The sequence below is a fragment of the Castanea sativa genome, chromosome 4 (assembly GCF_040712315.1).
Source record: "Castanea sativa cultivar Marrone di Chiusa Pesio chromosome 4, ASM4071231v1".
In the NCBI taxonomy this organism is placed as follows: domain Eukaryota; kingdom Viridiplantae; phylum Streptophyta; class Magnoliopsida; order Fagales; family Fagaceae; genus Castanea; species Castanea sativa.
In genome coordinates this window covers 46,111,779-46,130,218 of record NC_134016.1, presented here as the reverse complement: position 1 = coordinate 46,130,218, position 18,440 = coordinate 46,111,779, and the positions used below count along the sequence as shown (strand labels likewise).

Below are 18,440 nucleotides of genomic sequence, written 5' to 3'. Positions count from 1 at the left end.
CAAAAATAAAAATAAAAAATAAAAGCAAGTCTTGGTCAATAATTTTTTTAACCCAATATTCACGTTATAATCTGCATAAAAGCTAAAGGGTATTTGCATTTTGCAGCATAAACAAACTATTTCCTTGCTTCAAGCTCTAACTTAAGAAAGAGCAAGAAGAATGGCTAGTTTAAAGGTTGGAGAAAACAAAGAAATCAATACAGACCTAATCCAAAAGGCTTGCTCTCTTGCAGTAAAAGCTCACAGCAGGTCTTCACAAAAGTCATATATTCTTGAGAAGACTGGTGGTTCATCTTATGTGATCTTTAGTTTTCCTGGATATTGGTCTAAAAATGACTGGTATGCTGGAGAACCTTTTGGAGAAACCGAGATCAATCTTGATTTGTTTCCTTCTCTTAAAAGCATAGGCCTTGATGAACATGCCAAGGTCAATAAAGCCTTTCTGCGGATATTTGTTGACAAAATCTCTCGGAACCAAGATTTCATAAATGAGGTACATTTTGCTCTCTCTCTCTCTCTCTCTCTCTCTCTCTCTCTCTCTCTCTCTCTCTCTCTCTCTCTATAATTTTTATAAAAAAAAAAATTCCTGACCACTTGCTTGTTCCTACTTTTGATTCTTCTATAATTTGCTTACATTTTTTACACCAAATATGTATTTGTAATGTATAAGGTTTGGTGGAAATATAATATATGAAATGTTTAGAAATTAAAAAAATACTAGTTATTATCTACTTTGTCTGAAAAAATGGTTGCCTGTTAGCAGTAACAAAACAAGGATTTCAGTCTCAGACAAAGATTAAGATAAAAGGTTGAAGCCAGATTAATTTCAAAAATATTAATTAGTATATGTAAAAATGATTGACATAAAAACATAATGTAAATATAAGTGACAATTTATTTTTTCGTGCTTGGTGTCAATTTATTTTTGTGTCTAATGTTAGAGTTGAAGTATAAACATAATCTTTAAGGTACTTCGTTATTTAAGACGAATCATCACACGTGCAAAGTGCGTGCAATAATACTCTTATTTATTTATTTATTTATTTTTTTGCTTAGTGCTATAATGTTTAAAAGTGATATATAATACTCTAACTGTTTGTATTTTTTTTTTTTTTTTTAAAAAGGTAAAGTAACGTAGAATAATATTAAAAATAAGATAGAGATAGTGCCTTAAGATATAGGCTAAGTGGAGAAGATAAAGGAAAAAGTCTAAAATTTAGGAATAGTAGATTACTCTTTTAACCAATTTGTATTTTTTTTTTATACAAGATAGAATTCTACTCTAGCCTAATCTAAGTATATATGTGTGTGAAGCTCCCTCCTGGAGACTTGAACCCCGACCTTTGCCCCCCACACCCCACAAGCACTTATACTTGTGGAGTGACCATCGTACCAAGGGTGTGCGGTAGTACCAATTTGTAATTTTTAATTTAAAATTATTTAGCTAAAAGATAAGGGTATTTTAGAGATTTTAAAAATTTGTGTGATGATATTTTAGTACGTAAAATATTGAAAGTTGAAACCCAAACATAAAATCCTGTTATTAATAGTATAGAAGTATAGATGACTAAAAGTAAAGTATACTTTAAATATATAGTAAAAGATATAAATAAAAATAATTAATATATAGTCATTAATAGATGAAGTTAAAAGAGTAATTTTAAGATATTCAAACAAGTTATTTTGATGACTTCAAAAGTAAAAAAATAATAATAATAAGAAGAAGTATTAAAATTATAAGAATATACTTAAAAATTTTAAATTGTTTTATACAAGCCTTGATTTTTATTAAATACATTATATAAATTTATTTTAAATTAACTAAAAAGTACTAAATGTTTATTCTTTCTATATTACTTAATATTTCAAACTAACAGAAGGTGGGTTTATTGCAAAAAAAAAAAAAAAAACATTTTTTAGTACTGGCACATTGGTTAAGGAATGTTGTGAAAAGATACCATTTTGTAATATTGGAAAGCTTCATAAAGGGTTTTTTTTCTCTCTTTCAAGGAGTATGTGTATGAATTTTTTTAAAAGTGATGATTGTACAGTAAAAGAAGAGGAAAAAAGAAAAGAAAAAAGAGAAGGACAAAGTGGCGGACCTGCGGCAGAAAAAGAAAGAAAGAAAAACAAGTAGAGAGTTTGGTTTTGTCGATGGCCCTTATGATTTTCAACTTATTTACAAAAAGTCCATTTAGCAACTTTACTTAAAAAATTACAAAACTAATATATATGAGTTTTCAAAATACATGTTTTAAACACCTTAATTTGAGAATTGTAACTCAAACACCTAAAATAAAACATCGCTACCAAACTTTTTTTTTTGCCCATAATTTTTAGTGTTTAAATACTTAAAACTATTGTTTGAACATCACTATCAAATAGACCCTTAATCCCTCATTGCTAGTTTGCATTTGATTTGATTTGATTGAGTAATTGCATCACTTGTTTGTATTTGATTTGATTGAGTAATTGCTTGGATTTCCATCAAGATTACTCAGTGTTTTCTGTATTTTTCATGTAAGTGCTTAACTTCTATTTATATTTATTGACCTAGATTTACATGTTCTTTATTGTTATTGTATTATCGAAGGACCTGTTGTTTTGTTTGTTCTAACTGACAAAACACATATCAGTATAGAGAAAGAACAAAAATCATGAACAAAAGCCATTTTAACGGCATTGAAAATTTATTCATTACAATACCTATAAAAGTTTTATAATAAATAAAACCCAATTGAACAAAAATTCAGTTCCAACGGAGTAGAGGCCAGGTCTTTATATAATATCCTCATTTATTGTTGCTGAATCAAAGTCTTCTCAATTGAGACAATACCAAACCCATTCGAGAATACCAATGTGAATCAATTTTTTTAAGTAAAAAAATACTTGTGTCCCATATTTGGTCACGCATATTTAGCCTACTACTTTTATTGATTTGTCAATCGCATTTTGCCATTACAGTAAAACCCTTCTTTGATTGTTATTTTAATAGCTCTAAGTGATTGTTTGGTAAAAATTATTTTTGCCTACTTATTTTACTATTTAGTTTATTTTTGTTATTATTCATGGACTTTACTGTACTTTTTTATACTATTCATAAGTCTCATTGTACTATTTCAGCTAATGTTACTTTTATTTTACAATATTTTCAGCAAAAAATTTTCAGTTTTAGTAAAATAAGCGGATTCCAAATAGACCTTAAATATGTTACGATTCAGCTTGATTTGGCTAGGAACATGGATAGTTTCAAAAGGCTTTTATATATATATATATATATATATATATATATATATTAAGTCTAGTGTTATAATTTTCCTTTTAAAAAAAAATTGATAAGTTTTTTTTTTAAAACATGGATTAGTTGGAGAGTGTATCATTTTGTAGGCATTTTAAAAGGAGTTAGAGATATATTTTTACCGAGTTGTTCTTACGTTTTTTTTCTATTAAACTTAAGGTTTAAGGGTATTTTTAAACCACAAAAAGGTCTAAAGATAGGAATCTTCTTTAGAGATAGTATAGATAATTAAAAAAAAAAAAACCAGATGTGACTGAATATGATTATATCATTCAGGTGGAAAGGGCTAAGAATGAGAAGAAGCAAATAGTGTTCACTGGACACTCCACTGGTGGTTCAGTTGCCACCCTTGCGACAATTTGGTTTTTGGAAAAATACTGGAGATCAGATGCCTCAGCAGCCTCACCTCTTTGTTTGACTTTTGGATGTCCTCTAACCGGTAACCGTATATTTTCCCATGCTCTTAGGCGTGAGAAATGGGCTCCATACTTCATTCATTTTGTCATGAGATATGACATTGTCCCACGGATCTTGCTTGCTCCTATCTCATCAATTGAACAAGAATTTCAATCAATTCTCCAGTTTCTTAATCCAAAATCCACCAGTGCATCCACTAACACAACCCCGGAGGCTTTGAATTTCTATACGAATGTAATGAAGAATGCATCATCTGTGGCAAGCCATGCTGCTTGCAGCCTCATGGGGAACACAAACCTGCTATTGGAAACCACGACAAACTTCACAGCATTAAGCCCATACAAGCCCTTTGGAACATTTGTCTTCTGCACTAGGAATAGAAAATTGGTTATCTTGAGTAACCCAGATGCTGTTTTGCAACTACTGTTTTACTCCTCTCAGTTGGACAATGAAGCAGAATGTCCAGATGTTGCCCAAAGAAGTCTTCAACAACATTTCGGCTATGAGAATGAATTGAAAGACTGCTTCAATAAGCTAGATGCGGTTTTGTTGGAGTCATTGGAAAAACTTCCATTATCTGCAGACTCTACAACTACAAGTAGTGATATTACAACAATTAATGCAGCCTTGAAGGACCTTGGCTTGGTAAGTTCTATTTCCTTTGCTTGTTTCAACAAATTCTGAAATATTGAAATCAATCTCTTTTTAAAATGTAATTAAATATGACCTGCAATAGACTATACAAAGAGAATGAAAAAAAAGAATTTCAATGCTTGAAAATATGTTGAATTTAGAGCACAACTCACCAAAGAATTTTCTTACTCTTTTCTTTGTGCTAATTTCCTATGTGAGGTGTTCTAGAGCACAAGAGCTAGATTGTGTCTTTGTGCTGCTGGAGAGTTAGAGAAGCGGAAGATTGGAAATAAGAACAGCATTGATCTCAAGAAGGTAGATATAGCAATGAAATTCCTACAAGAAGACTACAAATTGAGTTGTGAGCATCAAGGCCGAGGTTGTTATGATTCCTTCAAGATTCAAGAATCCACCAAGGATTTGGATTTCAAGGCTAATGTGAAGAGACTTGAGTTAGCAGGTATATGGGATGAAATTATTGAAATGTTAAAAAGGGATGACCTCCCGGATGAATTTGAGGGTGAGGAGGAGTGGATAGATCTTGGAACAGAGTACCGCCGCCTTGTTGAGCCCTTAGATATTGCCAACTTCTATAGACACTCGAAGAATGATGACACCGGACCTTATATGGAAAAGGGCAGGCCAAAACGTTACAATAGGGGTGGCAATTCGTGTTCGCGTGTCGGGTTCGTGTCGTGTCAAGTCATGAGTATTCGACTACATAGGTCAACACTAACCCGACCTGTTTATTAAACGGGTTAAGATTTCTCAACTCTAACACGACCCATTTATTAAACGGGTCAGTCGTGTCGACCTGTTTATCAGATTTTATCAAAATGAAAAATAAAAATTAATGAAAAAACAAACAAATAAATATTTTTAATATAAAATTTAGAACTAACCAGTAACTGCATCACAAATAATCATTCAAAGTTAAAGCATATCTCAATATCACAAATAATCAATCACAATATGTCAAAGAAAATAAATCACAACAACTAATAAGTTTATATACCTAGAGTTTGAAGGGTATATTGGTAAAATATCATTTAATTAAACGGGTCAGACGGGTCAAACAGGTTCTATGTGTTCAACCCTAACCCAACCCATTTATTAAACGGGTTAGTCGTGTCAACCCGAATATGACACGAACCCGTTAAGCCTCAACCCATAACCTGCTAATTTCGTGTCGTGTCGTGTCGGGTTCGCGGGTCGTGTCAAATTTTGCCACCCCTACGTTACAAGTTCACACAAAGATGGCTTGAGCATGCTCAGAGGAAGCCTGCTGGATTTTTTGGAGAATCATGCTTTTGGGCCGACGTAGAGGAGCTGCGCATTAAAACTAGCGACAAAGAAGGGTTTGCACCATTCAAGGATAAGGTTTTGAAACTAGAAAAACAAGCAAAGGAATGGATCAATGACGAAGTGTTGGGTAAAGATGTGTTGATGGAGAATTCCACATTTGTGGTGTGGTGGAAAAAACAACCCGAATCGCACAAGTTAGCATCTTGCATTAACGATATAGAAGGATTCACGATCACGAGTGCCTAGCATGTTGATTTCTTAATTGGCTACTGTCAACAGCTTTCTGTTATCTTCTATAGTTTTATGTTAAAGTTTGCAATTGCTCAGCTGAGTGTTTGTGTGAGTTTTTATTTTTTTTATTTTTTTTATTCTAAGAGTTTGTGTGGTTGTTTGTAACATATTTCTTGTTTCAATAAAATTTTATCATTCCCTAAACAGAAATTCTGTTTTGTGTATGCTCATCCTTGTAATGAGTATCACTTCATGTACATTAAATTGGGAAAAAACTTGTTCAACAGAACCACCGACCAACTCCAACCTCAAGGTGGCATTACTATTTGATTGATTGGTAATACTTTAGTGTTCTTGTGATTCCTCCTACATATTGAAAAGTGCCGTGTGTTTCTTTTATTCACTGAAAATTTTGTGGACCATGCTACTATATTTTATCCAAAAAATAAAACAAGAAATTGAAAATGGTAACAAACTTCAAGCACTCCTCTCTAATGGGTTCGGCCAACAAAGTTATATGCCATATTAAATGTGAATAAAACTCGTATTTGAGCATAAATTAATTCGATAAATACATGATAAGATTACAACATAAAAATATATGAATATGATGTCATTATTTCCAGAAGATAAAAGTTGTTATTTGGTCGTATATAACATGCATGAAACCAAAATCCACCCTACTTAATCCCAATTTCTTTTATCGCACCTCCACACTTAGCAAAAGGAGGACAACTATCCTCTAATAATTCACATTTATACTACCATATTTTCCTTTCCACCTCTAGACTCTCCGAGTACTTTGTGCATGAAAAAGTGTCAATTAAACAACAAAACTTTTAGCTTAAGCTAATTAATATTCAATGAGATGGAAAGGAAGCAATTTCATCGAAAACTCGTATTCAATGAGATGGAAACTTACTTGCATTAAATTAATTCTAACGTCACAAACTTTGACTTGATAGTTAATGTAATTGCTATGCTATCCCTAACACTCTTGAGCACTAGCATTAGCTGTTATGCCAAATGCCAATTCAACACAACCAAACCTAGTTTTTCTATTTTAACATTGCCTTTAACATTACACCTTACGTCACATCTTCTATTCTTTTATACAACACATTAAAAAAAATATAAACAACTAATAAAAAATCAATTTAATTTCTCCAAAAACTCCTCTCTCTCTCTCTCTCTCTCTCTCTCTCTCTCTCTCTTTCTTCCCTCTATGCTAAACCAGAAGTCATCCACCATCTCTCTGCTCTCTACTCTTTGAACCTAGCACCCATCCACCGTTGTACCACCACCCATAACCACCGCCACCATGGTTATACAAAAATACAAAAACTAAAAATAAAAACCGAAATGCAAAAACCTAGTCAACAACATCCAAACCCACCTCCAAATCAGATCCCACAAATTCGAACCCATTACCACAATTGGAACCACCAAGACCACCAAAATCAGCCACTACACCCCAAACAAAATTGACCCATAACCACAAAAAAAAACACACACACACACAAACACAAACAAACCCGAATTAAAACCCACCAAAATTAGCCACAACAACAACCCAAAAAACAAACAAACAAACCCAGAATTAAAACCTATTACTCGTCGATCAAGAGAGAGAGATCCGACAGTAAGGCACTGTGGAGGAGTGGTGTGGGATGGTGGCCAACTTGGCGAGGCTGAGAGTGTGACTGAGAGAGAAAGAGAGGAGAGGTAGGGTGAGAGTAAGAGAGGAAGAAGGAGAGGTTGGGTGAAAGTGAGGGGAAGAGAGGCTGAGAGTGATGAGAGAAATCAAAAAAGAAAATGTGTGTGTGAGAGAGAGAGAGAGAGAGAGAAAGAGAGAGAGAGAAGTAGGAGACAAAAAACTAGAATAAAAAACAATAAAAATTTTACAATTTATGTTCATATTGTTTTAAAATTGAAATTATACTATTCATCAATGCTAAATTTTTTAACATTTAGAACATTTGATGTGTGGAAGGCTTTTTAGTGTTTGGTGTGCCAATACTCTAAGACTAATCTATATATATATATATATATATATATAAAATAGGTGAAGCAGAGATAAAATCTAATTGCAATTCTAAATTAGAATCCTAATTTTGTGTCATGTGTTAAGATTCATATGGTTCCATTTGTCTAAATTTAGTTGGATCAGTTGTAATTCCGGTGTGCTTTTTTTTTTTTTTTCCCACACTTGCGTATTTCAAGGTTCATCTCCCCACGCCTGTGTATTTCAAGGTTCATCTCCCCTTATCCAATAATAACCTTCATATTCGGCTCCCCTGTTGTTTAATGAATGCTATGGAATTTGATAAGAATCTCTCAGTATCAATGATGCATGTATTTGGGTATTTCTATATTATATATAAGAAGAAGTTTTCCATAGATTCGGATTGTACTCACAATTTTAATGGTCCTGATTTATGCTTCCTAAGGATTGATTACTTTTTTCTTTCATTTGCCTATACTTTCGTTCGTTTTTGTGAATAATTGTTATTATTTAATTATAAAATTTTTTGTTTTCCTATCATTAATGTTGCATGTTTATTTTTTGTTCCATAACAAGTTGCAAGAAAATTCAGAATTTTAATGGCCTTGGTTTATGGTCTGCAAAACGAATTCTAACCATTCTTAAAGTTTGATTACTCCTTTCTTTTATTTGCCTATTGTTTCCGTCCTTTTTGTGAACAATTTTTATTCTCTAATTATAAAAGTTTTTTTGTTTGCCTATGATTGATGTTACATGTTCATTTCCTATTTCATGTTTCATAAAAGTTTTTTTGTTTGCCTATGTTAATCAGGTTTCCCCTGATTGCGTAATAGTATATGCCGTAAACAACTTATTGTCATAACAACTGTTGTTTATGTTTTCACAGTTTATGTCCTTATTTGCTATATTTTTTTCCCTCACAGGAGATTGTCATAATATTGGAAATTTTGTTGCCAACGAACTGAGTTTTTAGAACTACTGATTTCCTTACCAAATGACTATCATAGTCATTAGATGAAACATAATTTTTAATTTTAAGATAAGCTAGGAGTATTTTGTAAATACTGAAAAGAAGACAAATCAACTATGAAATTCAAAAGCATAGTCATTAGACGGAACATATAAACATAATTTATAAGTTTAAGATAAGCTAGGAGTATTTTGTAACTCAATGGATAGCATCCTTTCCTGAATTAGTTGAATCATAGTTTAAATCTCTCATAATTTTTACAACCATTCAATTTTTTTTTTTTTAAATTGTAGAAAAGATCTATATTCAGAAAGATTATTTTCTTAGTGCATGAAAGCCCCGATTAAATAAATAAATAAATAATTTTAATTCATCAATATTTTGGTCTAATGATAAAAAATAATCATTATAAAGTAAATATTATATATTCCAATCATATTGTATGTAAATAGTTAATTAATAAAAATGTATCAGTAACTTAATTTGTTATATTTGCTAATAACCTTAAACCAAGTGGGTAACTAAAGAACTTTTTTCACTTTATTTATTTATTTTTATTTTCTATTTCATGTTGGACTATAATATTACAAATCAAGTAATAACTCCACCATTTTTTCGTAGTTATATTTTAAGTTAGACCATGACATGGTTACATAGTAGTTAATTAGGTTTGCCACGTTGCATTGTAAAAAGCTAGATTTCTTATTTTCTTTCATTTCATTTTTGTCAATTTGAACTGAAACTAACAAGATTATAGTAACTTATTCATGACAAGAATTATATCATATCAATTAATATTTCATGTCACATTGAACAGTAACCCCACAAGTCTTTGATAATTTTTTTTCCAAACTATAAATTATGACAAGAGTCAAATTTGATGGGAGGTTTCACCATATCACATGATAATAACTCGTATTTATTTATTTTTATTTTATTTTTTTGTCACTTTAAACATATAATAATAAGATCACACATAAACATCCATGACTAAACTCATAATGATTAGATATATACTAATTAAAATTGAATACATAATATGTTGAGCGATTTAAATGAATCACATTTCTTGTCACTCTTTAATAGTTTACCAATATTTGAATATAAATTTGAAGGAAGTAGTGACCCAATTCTAAATCTATCTTTATAGTTGTTTCTGGATTCTTCTCATTGTACAATTCAATAAATAATAATTAATAAGTTTGATCAATTTTCTTCTCTATGTTATGACTTTTTTCCCTTCCTTCTAAGAAAATTCAATTCCTTTATGTTTTACATTGATTTTCGTTTTCGTTGATTCATTGAACTAGTTTGTGTTATATTCCTGGGATCCGAAACATTGCCCACTTTCTAATACTGTGAATCGTTGGGGGACTAAAACAGCAATTCAATGAACCTAATTAACCACTAACATTAACTGTAAAGTATTAATATTAACGGATAGAAACAATGAAATTCATTAAGAACCAATTGCAATACAAAATTCTATACGAATTGAACCATTTCACCATCAAATTCATGTATAATCATTTCAAAATTCTTAAACACGTGATTATTATGTATTGTTATTTAATATCATACTATGAACCTTAAAAAATGATTTTATTATAAATAGTAGATGAAATGTTATAATGCTATTTCAAACAAAACAACAATATACTTTAAAAAACCTTTCTAATGACATATGGGTTGAAATCTTTTCGAAAGTGGGCAAAGATTTGGTAACACTCTTAGGAAACATTAAGTTAAGGTAAAAAAAACTATTTCTTCAATTTGTATCTACTCATTCATTTCCTTTTATATAAATAATTCAGTCTATTAATTTAATTTTTTCCCTTTGTCTTAATTAGTTGCAAACGCTTTAAGAAGTTAACAGAAAAGAAATTAGTCCTCCAACAAATTGAGCTAACTCCGTATTTCAATCATCTAGCTCTACTACATGACAAAGAAAAAAACTTAATATTTCATGTTATGAAGCAGAAAATCCTTATGCGCTACTGATAATGGGAAGCTACCAATATTTTTGAATGAAGAAGTCATTGTAGGAAAAAAATTAATTGAAAAAACTCTTCCATGTGGCAATTTTATTGCACCTTATATTTATGGAATCATGCTACTTTGTGAGTCAAATAATGAAGGCATTGATAACCTTTTGGAAATTTTAAATGATGAACATGGGAAGCATTGGCTTGTCAAATGCTGAAAAATGCATTTGAACCGATATGTATAAAATTCCAAACTTTCAAGCATGCCACAAAATTGGAATGGGACATTGGAACCGATATGAACCTTATCCTTACGGTCATGAAGAATTTGTAGTGACATGCAAAAGATACTCAATCGACCTTGAAATGTTTAAGTTGGTGCATAGGCTTCTTTAAGTCTCTTTTATTGTATTTTTTTACTTTGATTATAGCATCACTTAAATAATAAGATGCAATATTCTGTTCCATTGTTAATTATTTGTTAAGCTTTGCAAAAGTTTTACAATTATGATTTCCTTAATGGTTTGCCAAAATCAATGATTATAGATTGTGGAAAATTCAAAGTGTAATCAACCTTATCCTTGTGATTATCAAAAATTTGTAGTTAAATGCAATATATATTTTTAATGTTTTATCTAATTCTATCCTCTTTGTGATAAACCCAAAAAGACAAAAAAGAAATTGACCAATAGTATCACTACAATTAACCATTTTCCGTGCGGTTATCAATAGTATTTAAATTATATATATAAGAATTATACTATGCATCTTAATGTGTATTTTCAGTATATCCATGCAATTGTAAAAAAATTACATAATGCAAGTTTTGTTAATCAAGATTTTCTGGTTAATAATATAAATTTAGACTTAACTAAGCCTTTTAAACATGAAAAAATCTACCTAATAATATCCTTACAACATTTTTTAAAGACTTAACAAAATATAAGAATGACTATTTATCAATAGTATTTACATTATATATATATATATATATATATATATATAAGAATTATACTATGTATCTTAATGTGTATTTTTTAAATATATCCATGCAATTGTAAAAAAATTACATAATGCTAAGTTTTGTTAATGAAAATTTCTGGTTAATAATATTAATTTAGACTTAACTAAGCCTTTTAAACATGAATAAACTCATGATTAATAAATAAATGAAAAAAAAAAACCAATAGTATCACTTAAATAATAAAATGTAATATTTTTTTTCATTGTTTTATTAAATGATATCAATTCCCGTTTAATATTTAAACATGAATTTAAACTTAACTAAGCATTTTAAACATGAATAAACTCATGATTAATAAAAAATAAAAAAACAAAACCAATAGTATCACTTAACTAATAAAATGCAATTTTTTTCATTGTTTTATTAAATTATATCCATTCCCATGCGGTAGCACGGGTTACATACTAATTCAATAATAATATTTATGCTAAAGATAACACATATAAATTCTAAGGGGGTGTTTGGTGGTTGTTTTCAAACAATCATTTTCAGTTTTTAAACATCATTTCACGCATTTTCACACACTTTTCACCCACATGTATTTTCACAAATGTTTTTAAATAACAATTTTCAGTTTTTAAACGCATGTACCAAACGGGCCCAAGACTTTCAGTTTTAGAAAAATAAATAAATCTTATAATCTTCCGTTTTTTCTTGGATATATTTTGTTTGCCATTCTTCCTTTTTTTAACCATCCAATTCTTGCATTTGAATTTCATAGAAAAACTGATTGATTTTATCTTCTTCCATGAATGATAAAGCCCCACGTGTTTTTTTTTTTTTTTTTTTTGAATATAAACAATGCCTGCAATTTTATTTCTGTTTTCATTGGTAGGAAAATATTGGTAAGGCCGTTATGGAAAACTTTCTTTTGACGAACTCTAATGATGTGAAGGTTTTAAAATTAAAATAAAAAATGAAGAGCGAATGACGCAAATCTTTTGAATGCAAATAATTTTACATGAGAGAGAGAGTGCCCGTAATTTTTATCCCTTTTATTCTCCATGTAGGTTCTATTTAGACATTGGCTAAAGTGGGTGGGTGTTAGGTGCCCTGTCCATTTCCTACCGTTAAGCTTGGATTATATTATTTTCAGTGAAATTTTGGGGATTTAGTGATTTACAAATGCAATTCCACTAGACATATTCTCAACGTGTCGTGTAGGCCAATCCTACTTTTTCCAAGTACACAGTAAGAACAATAGTATTGCTACATTTAAAGCGGAAAAGAGCATTCACGTCAGAATTCTTATTGATGTTAGCATGAAAATTTATTTTTATTATTTTTTATTATTATACAATTATTTTTTAAAGACACTCATGTTAGACTATTCTAAAAATATTTCAATAAAACATTCATTCCTTATTCACATAACCACTTTTTTAAAACATTCACATTACTCAAACACACGCAATCGTGAATTGAGAAATGTATAAAGTATGTCTTTACACATGAACTTTAGCTGTGTAAATTTACTTGAGTATTGTAGATGTGGACAAGATATTCATAATTGTGAACAAATTGACGTGGGTAGTTTTTTGGGTTACTAAGCCAAAATGTTACATTTATGTCATTTTACGTTTACAGATACAAATGGTTTGAGTTAGTAAGTTATTAAACTCAAACTGAACTGGTCAATTGTACTAAAAACTTGGTGACCCGACACTTAGACTGATTTGAGTGTTTAAATGGATTGTTTCTGCATATGAGTTAGGACTCAATCAAGCCTAGTCAAACTTGGGTGGTTTATGGCAACTAGGGTAACCCAAATGGGTTTATATAACCTAATTCAGTTTGTGAAATTTATAAAATTACATGTATAGGTCCACTTTATTGACATCTTTACTAATCAATGTGTTATAATATGTTAGTTTAAAGAAGAGAAAACCTAAAATTTTTTTATAAAAAAAAAAAAAAAAAATTTTCAATCTATTTACCTACCTCCAAAACTCTCATGCTATCAAAAAACTAATCTGTTATTGTGAAACCTTGATTTTAAATTATAATTTCTAGTTTAATTTAGATACATGCTTTTAAAAAAAAATTATGTATTAATATTATGATTTCTAAAACTTACTATATATATACATATATATATATATATATATTAAAATTTTCTATTTTCTCTTGTGGTTTGACTCATAACTGACTAGTGAATCAGTAACCCAGTGATCTGACTCAAAGATCGAAATAATATCCTTAACAAGTTTAATAACTATGGGTTTGACATCTTTGAAGTATTCCAAATGCGTAGTTACCACAGTCAGTTCACTTACACTAAAATTATTTATAAAAAAAGAAAAAAGAAAAAAGAAAGATCAAACAGGAAGTTGTGAGAGCAACATCCTTAATCACATCAAGAAACTTCTTGAAGAAATGTGTCTGGCCAGTTTTCACTAATGAGGCTTTTCATTGGAGGCTTAAGAATATTTTTGTAGCCCCAGACTCCAATCACCTTCCAGCAGGTCTTGGTCAATGACATTGTTCATTTAACCAAAGACAATTAAAAATTAAAGGAAGTCTTGGCCGTCAATGATTGTTTTTAACCCAGTCTTGGCCAAAGACAAAAATAAAAATTAAAGGAAGTCTTTAGGCTCCAACTCAAGAAATACAAATAAATAAATGGACGGACCACTTGCTTGTCTTCTATGATTTGCTAACATTGTTTACGCCATAATAAATATGTTAAGAATGTAAACCATATTATATGTATTTGTAATGTGTAAGGTTTGGTGGAAATATAATATATGAAATGTTTAGAAATTAAAAAATTAGTAGAATGCTAGTTTTTGTCTGGAGAAGTGGTTACATGGTAGCAGTAACAGAACTAGGATTTTAGTAGAGGACAATGATTAAAATAAAAGGTTAAAGCCAGATTAATTTCAAAATATTAATTAGTATATTTAAAAGTAATTAATTAATTAAACAGAAATTGATTGACATAAAAAAATAATGTGAATATGTGAGAATTTATTTTCTCGTGCATGGTGTCATTATTATTATTATTGTGTCTAATGTTAGAGTTTTTTTTTTTTGGTAGTTAAAACTAATGTTAAAGTTGAAGTATACTAAAATCATTGTTATGTTTACGGTACTTCATAATCTGAGATGACCAAAAGTACACACACACATATATATGTGTGTGTGTGTGTGTGTGTGTGTGTGTGTGTGTGTGTGTGGGAGGGGGGGGGGGGTATTAGAATTCCGAGTAAGGCAATCACACCACGTGTCATGACGTAGCCGAGAAGGTCAGCTACAGCGCCGAGGAGTCCACATCCATAGACTCTATGATCGCATCATCAGAGAAGGCCTTACCGTGCGGAAAGAGCCTTGGGAAGAGAGTTAGCACTAACGTGATTGAAGAGATGGAGGCTGCCACCACATTCAATGCATTCTACCAAACTTCCTGACCGCATTTATGTGGAGAAAACCTTTGAACAGTGCTGCTTTAGATGCCCCATCTCACAGGGGTAATGAGAAGGTGGTTGATGAGATTGGCACTTGAGTGATGGCCTGCATGATCAACAAATGGAAGGATAGGATCATCCAAAAGGGCCTATATAAGATAGAAGGCCCCCCAGAAGGAAGGGGTCAAAAAAACATACTATAGCACGAAGAAAGCAAATTGTAAACAAGTCTGATAGTGATATATTCAAGAACAGAACCTCCTCGGACTTATCCAAGGAGAATTATCCCTCTCAATTTGGTGATAGCCTTCTACTTTTCCTTGTCTCATTGTTATTGCTGGCCCGTGGTAAATGCTATCTCGTCCATGAAAGCCTAGTTTAGGAGCCCACTTTCTAACAAATTCATTGTGTTTGGCTATTTAGGCCTGAGTCCTTCACTCGTTTGGGCTCAAGCGCTAAATCTAGTCCTTACAATATATATATATATATATATATATATATATATATATATATATATATATATATATATATATATATATATATATTATGTACATATAAAAATATATAAATAAAATAGTCATTATAGATGAAGAGTATGAAGTTAAAAGAATAATTTTAAGATATTCAAACAAGTAATTTTGAATGAGTTAAAAGTAAAATAAAATATAAATTAATAAGGAGTATAAAAAGTATAAGAATATACTCAAAAATTTTAAAATGTTCTATGCAATTTTTATTAAACAGATTATATGATTTTTTAAAAAATTAACTTAAAAATACTAATGTTTATTCTTTCTATATTACTAGAAATGCATTTGTTAGTAAACTATTTTAGGAAAGTTTTTTATGAGGAAAAAAAAAACAAATAATATTTTGACAACCCTTTCAATTTTCCATAAAAATGGTATAAAATTTTTTCTAAACTTGTTTATTTACAATTGTCCTAAGGACACTCGCTAATATGATCCTATTACTTATCATTTTTCTTTTTTTGATAAGATTACTTATCATTTTAAACTAACAAAAGTTGGGTTTATTATGATTATTTCATTTAGGTGGAAAAGGCTATGAATGAGAAGAAGCAAATAGTGTTCACAGGACACTCCACTGGTGGTTCAATTGCCATCCTTGCAACAATTTGGTTCCTAAAAAATACTTGAGACCAGATACCTCAAGAGCCTCACCTCGCTGTCTGACTTTTGGATATCCTCTAACCAGTAACCATATATTTTCCCATGCTCTTAGGCGTGAGAAATAGGCTCCCTACTTCATACATTTTGTCATGAGATATATGACATTGTCCCTCGGATCTTGCTTGCTCCTTTGTCATCCACTAAACAAGAATTACAACTAGTTCTCCAATTCCTTAATGCAAAAGCATCCGCTAACACACCCTGGGAGGCTTCGAATTTTTATTCGAATGTAATGAGGAATGCATCATCTGTCAAGCCATGCTGCTTGCAACCTCATGGGAAATACAAAACTGCTATTGGAAACTGTAACCAATTCCATTGCTTTAAGCCCTTACAAGCCCTTTGGAACTTATGCCTTTTGCACTGGGAATGGAAAACTGGCTATCTTGAGGAACCCAAATGCTGTTTTGCAACTACTGTTTTACTCCTCTCAGTTGTGTAGTGAAAGAGAACGTATAGATGTTGCCCAAAGAAGCCTTCAACAACATTTCAGCTATGAGAATGAATTGAAAGAGAGCTTCAATATGGTAGATGTTGTTTTGTTGGAGCCATTGGAACAACTTCCATTATCTACAGACTCCACAAGTGGTGATACTGCAACAGTGAACACAACCTTGAAGGACCTTGGCTTGGTAAGTTCTATTTCCTTTGCTTGTTATTGCCAAAATATTTTTTATTGGTGTTTCAACAAATTTCAAAATCTTGAAATCAATAATCTCTTCTTAAAAGATAATTGTTTTCAAAACTTGACTTGCAAAAGACTTTACCAAAAGAATAGGAAAAAATAGTTTAATGCTAGAAAATGTGTTAAACTTAGCACACTGCTGCCAAAGAATTTTCTTAGTCATTCTTTATATGCTTATTTTGTGTTTGGGGGGTTCGAGAGCACAAGAGCTAGATTGTGTCTTCGCGTTGCTGGGGAGCTAGAGAATTGAAAGGATGGCAACCAAAAATGCATTGATACCAAGATGATAGATATTGAAAAGGCAATGAATTACCTACAAGAAGACTAATGATTGCATTGTGGGCATAGTATTAGTAGCCTAGGTTGTTATGATGCCTTCAAGCTTCAAGAAACCTTCAAGGATTTTGATGCTCATGTGAAGGGGCTTGAGTTAGCAGGTATATGGGATGAAATCATCAAAATGTTAAAAAGGTATGAACTCCTAGATGCATTTGACGGCGAGAAAAAATGGGTAGAACTTGGAACAAGGTACCGCCGCGTTAGTGAGCCCCTAAGCATTGCCAACTACTATCGACACTTGAAAAACAAAGACACGGGAGTTGATATGGATAGGGGCAGGCCAAAATGTTACAGGTTCACTCAAAGATAGCTTGAGCATGCTCAGAGGATGCCTACTGGATCTTATGGAGAATCATGCTTTTGGGCCAAAGTAGAGGAGCTGCGCATGAACACTAGCGGCCAAGGAGGCTTTGCACCAGTCAAGGAAAAAGTTTTGCAACTAGAAGAACAAGTAAAGAAATGGATCAATGGCAACGAGTTGGGTAAAGATGTGTGTTGATGCCTATTTTTTACAAAATGGCCCAATAGCAGAAGAAGCCCAACAATATAAAAAAAATTAGGAGAAAGAAAACAATAAAATAAAGACCATTAGGCTAGAATGACAGAAATAATGGTCCATAGGCCCACAAAATAATAAAGTGGTCTTAATGAAAGCAAACGGGCCGGAAAAGCCCAAAAAAAATGAAGTAATAATCCCATGGAAATTGTAAGAAATGGAAAGAAAAAAAAAAGTAGAAACGGGCTGAAGGAGCCCAAAAGAAAGGAATTAGTAAATATGATTGGTTCGAAGACCAATAAACCCAAAGGTAAATGATGTGGTAATTGAGCCAGGGAAGAAATGAAATGCAAAAGGTAGGAAAGAATGAAATGGGCCAAGGATGCCCAAAGAATGAAACGGGTAGAGGATGCCCAAAGAGTGAAATGGACCGAGGAAGCCTGAGATGTATG

At 31.3% G+C, this 18,440-nt stretch overlaps 1 protein-coding gene and 1 pseudogene across 2 annotated transcripts; both read left to right on the top strand.

Moving 5' to 3' along the window:
- Positions 1 to 77: 77 nt before the first annotated feature.
- LOC142630890 (protein EDS1-like) lies at positions 78 to 6,212 on the top strand. 2 transcript variants are annotated; one of them, XM_075804947.1, is made up of 4 exons: positions 78 to 493; positions 3,575 to 4,360; positions 4,577 to 5,009; positions 5,594 to 6,212. In XM_075804947.1, exons 1-4 carry the CDS (start codon positions 161 to 163, stop codon positions 5,611 to 5,613), a joined length of 1,572 nt encoding a protein of 523 aa, XP_075661062.1. In that variant the 5' UTR covers positions 78 to 160; the 3' UTR covers positions 5,614 to 6,212. The 2 variants fall into 2 exon arrangements, with proteins under 2 accessions (XP_075661062.1, XP_075661063.1); XM_075804948.1 differs by having other exon boundaries at positions 109 to 493; positions 4,577 to 5,029; positions 5,594 to 6,082.
- Positions 6,213 to 15,286: 9,074 nt separating this feature from the next.
- Positions 15,287 to 17,991, top strand: LOC142633010 (protein EDS1-like; annotated as a pseudogene).
- The last annotated feature ends 449 nt before the right edge of the window (positions 17,992 to 18,440 follow it).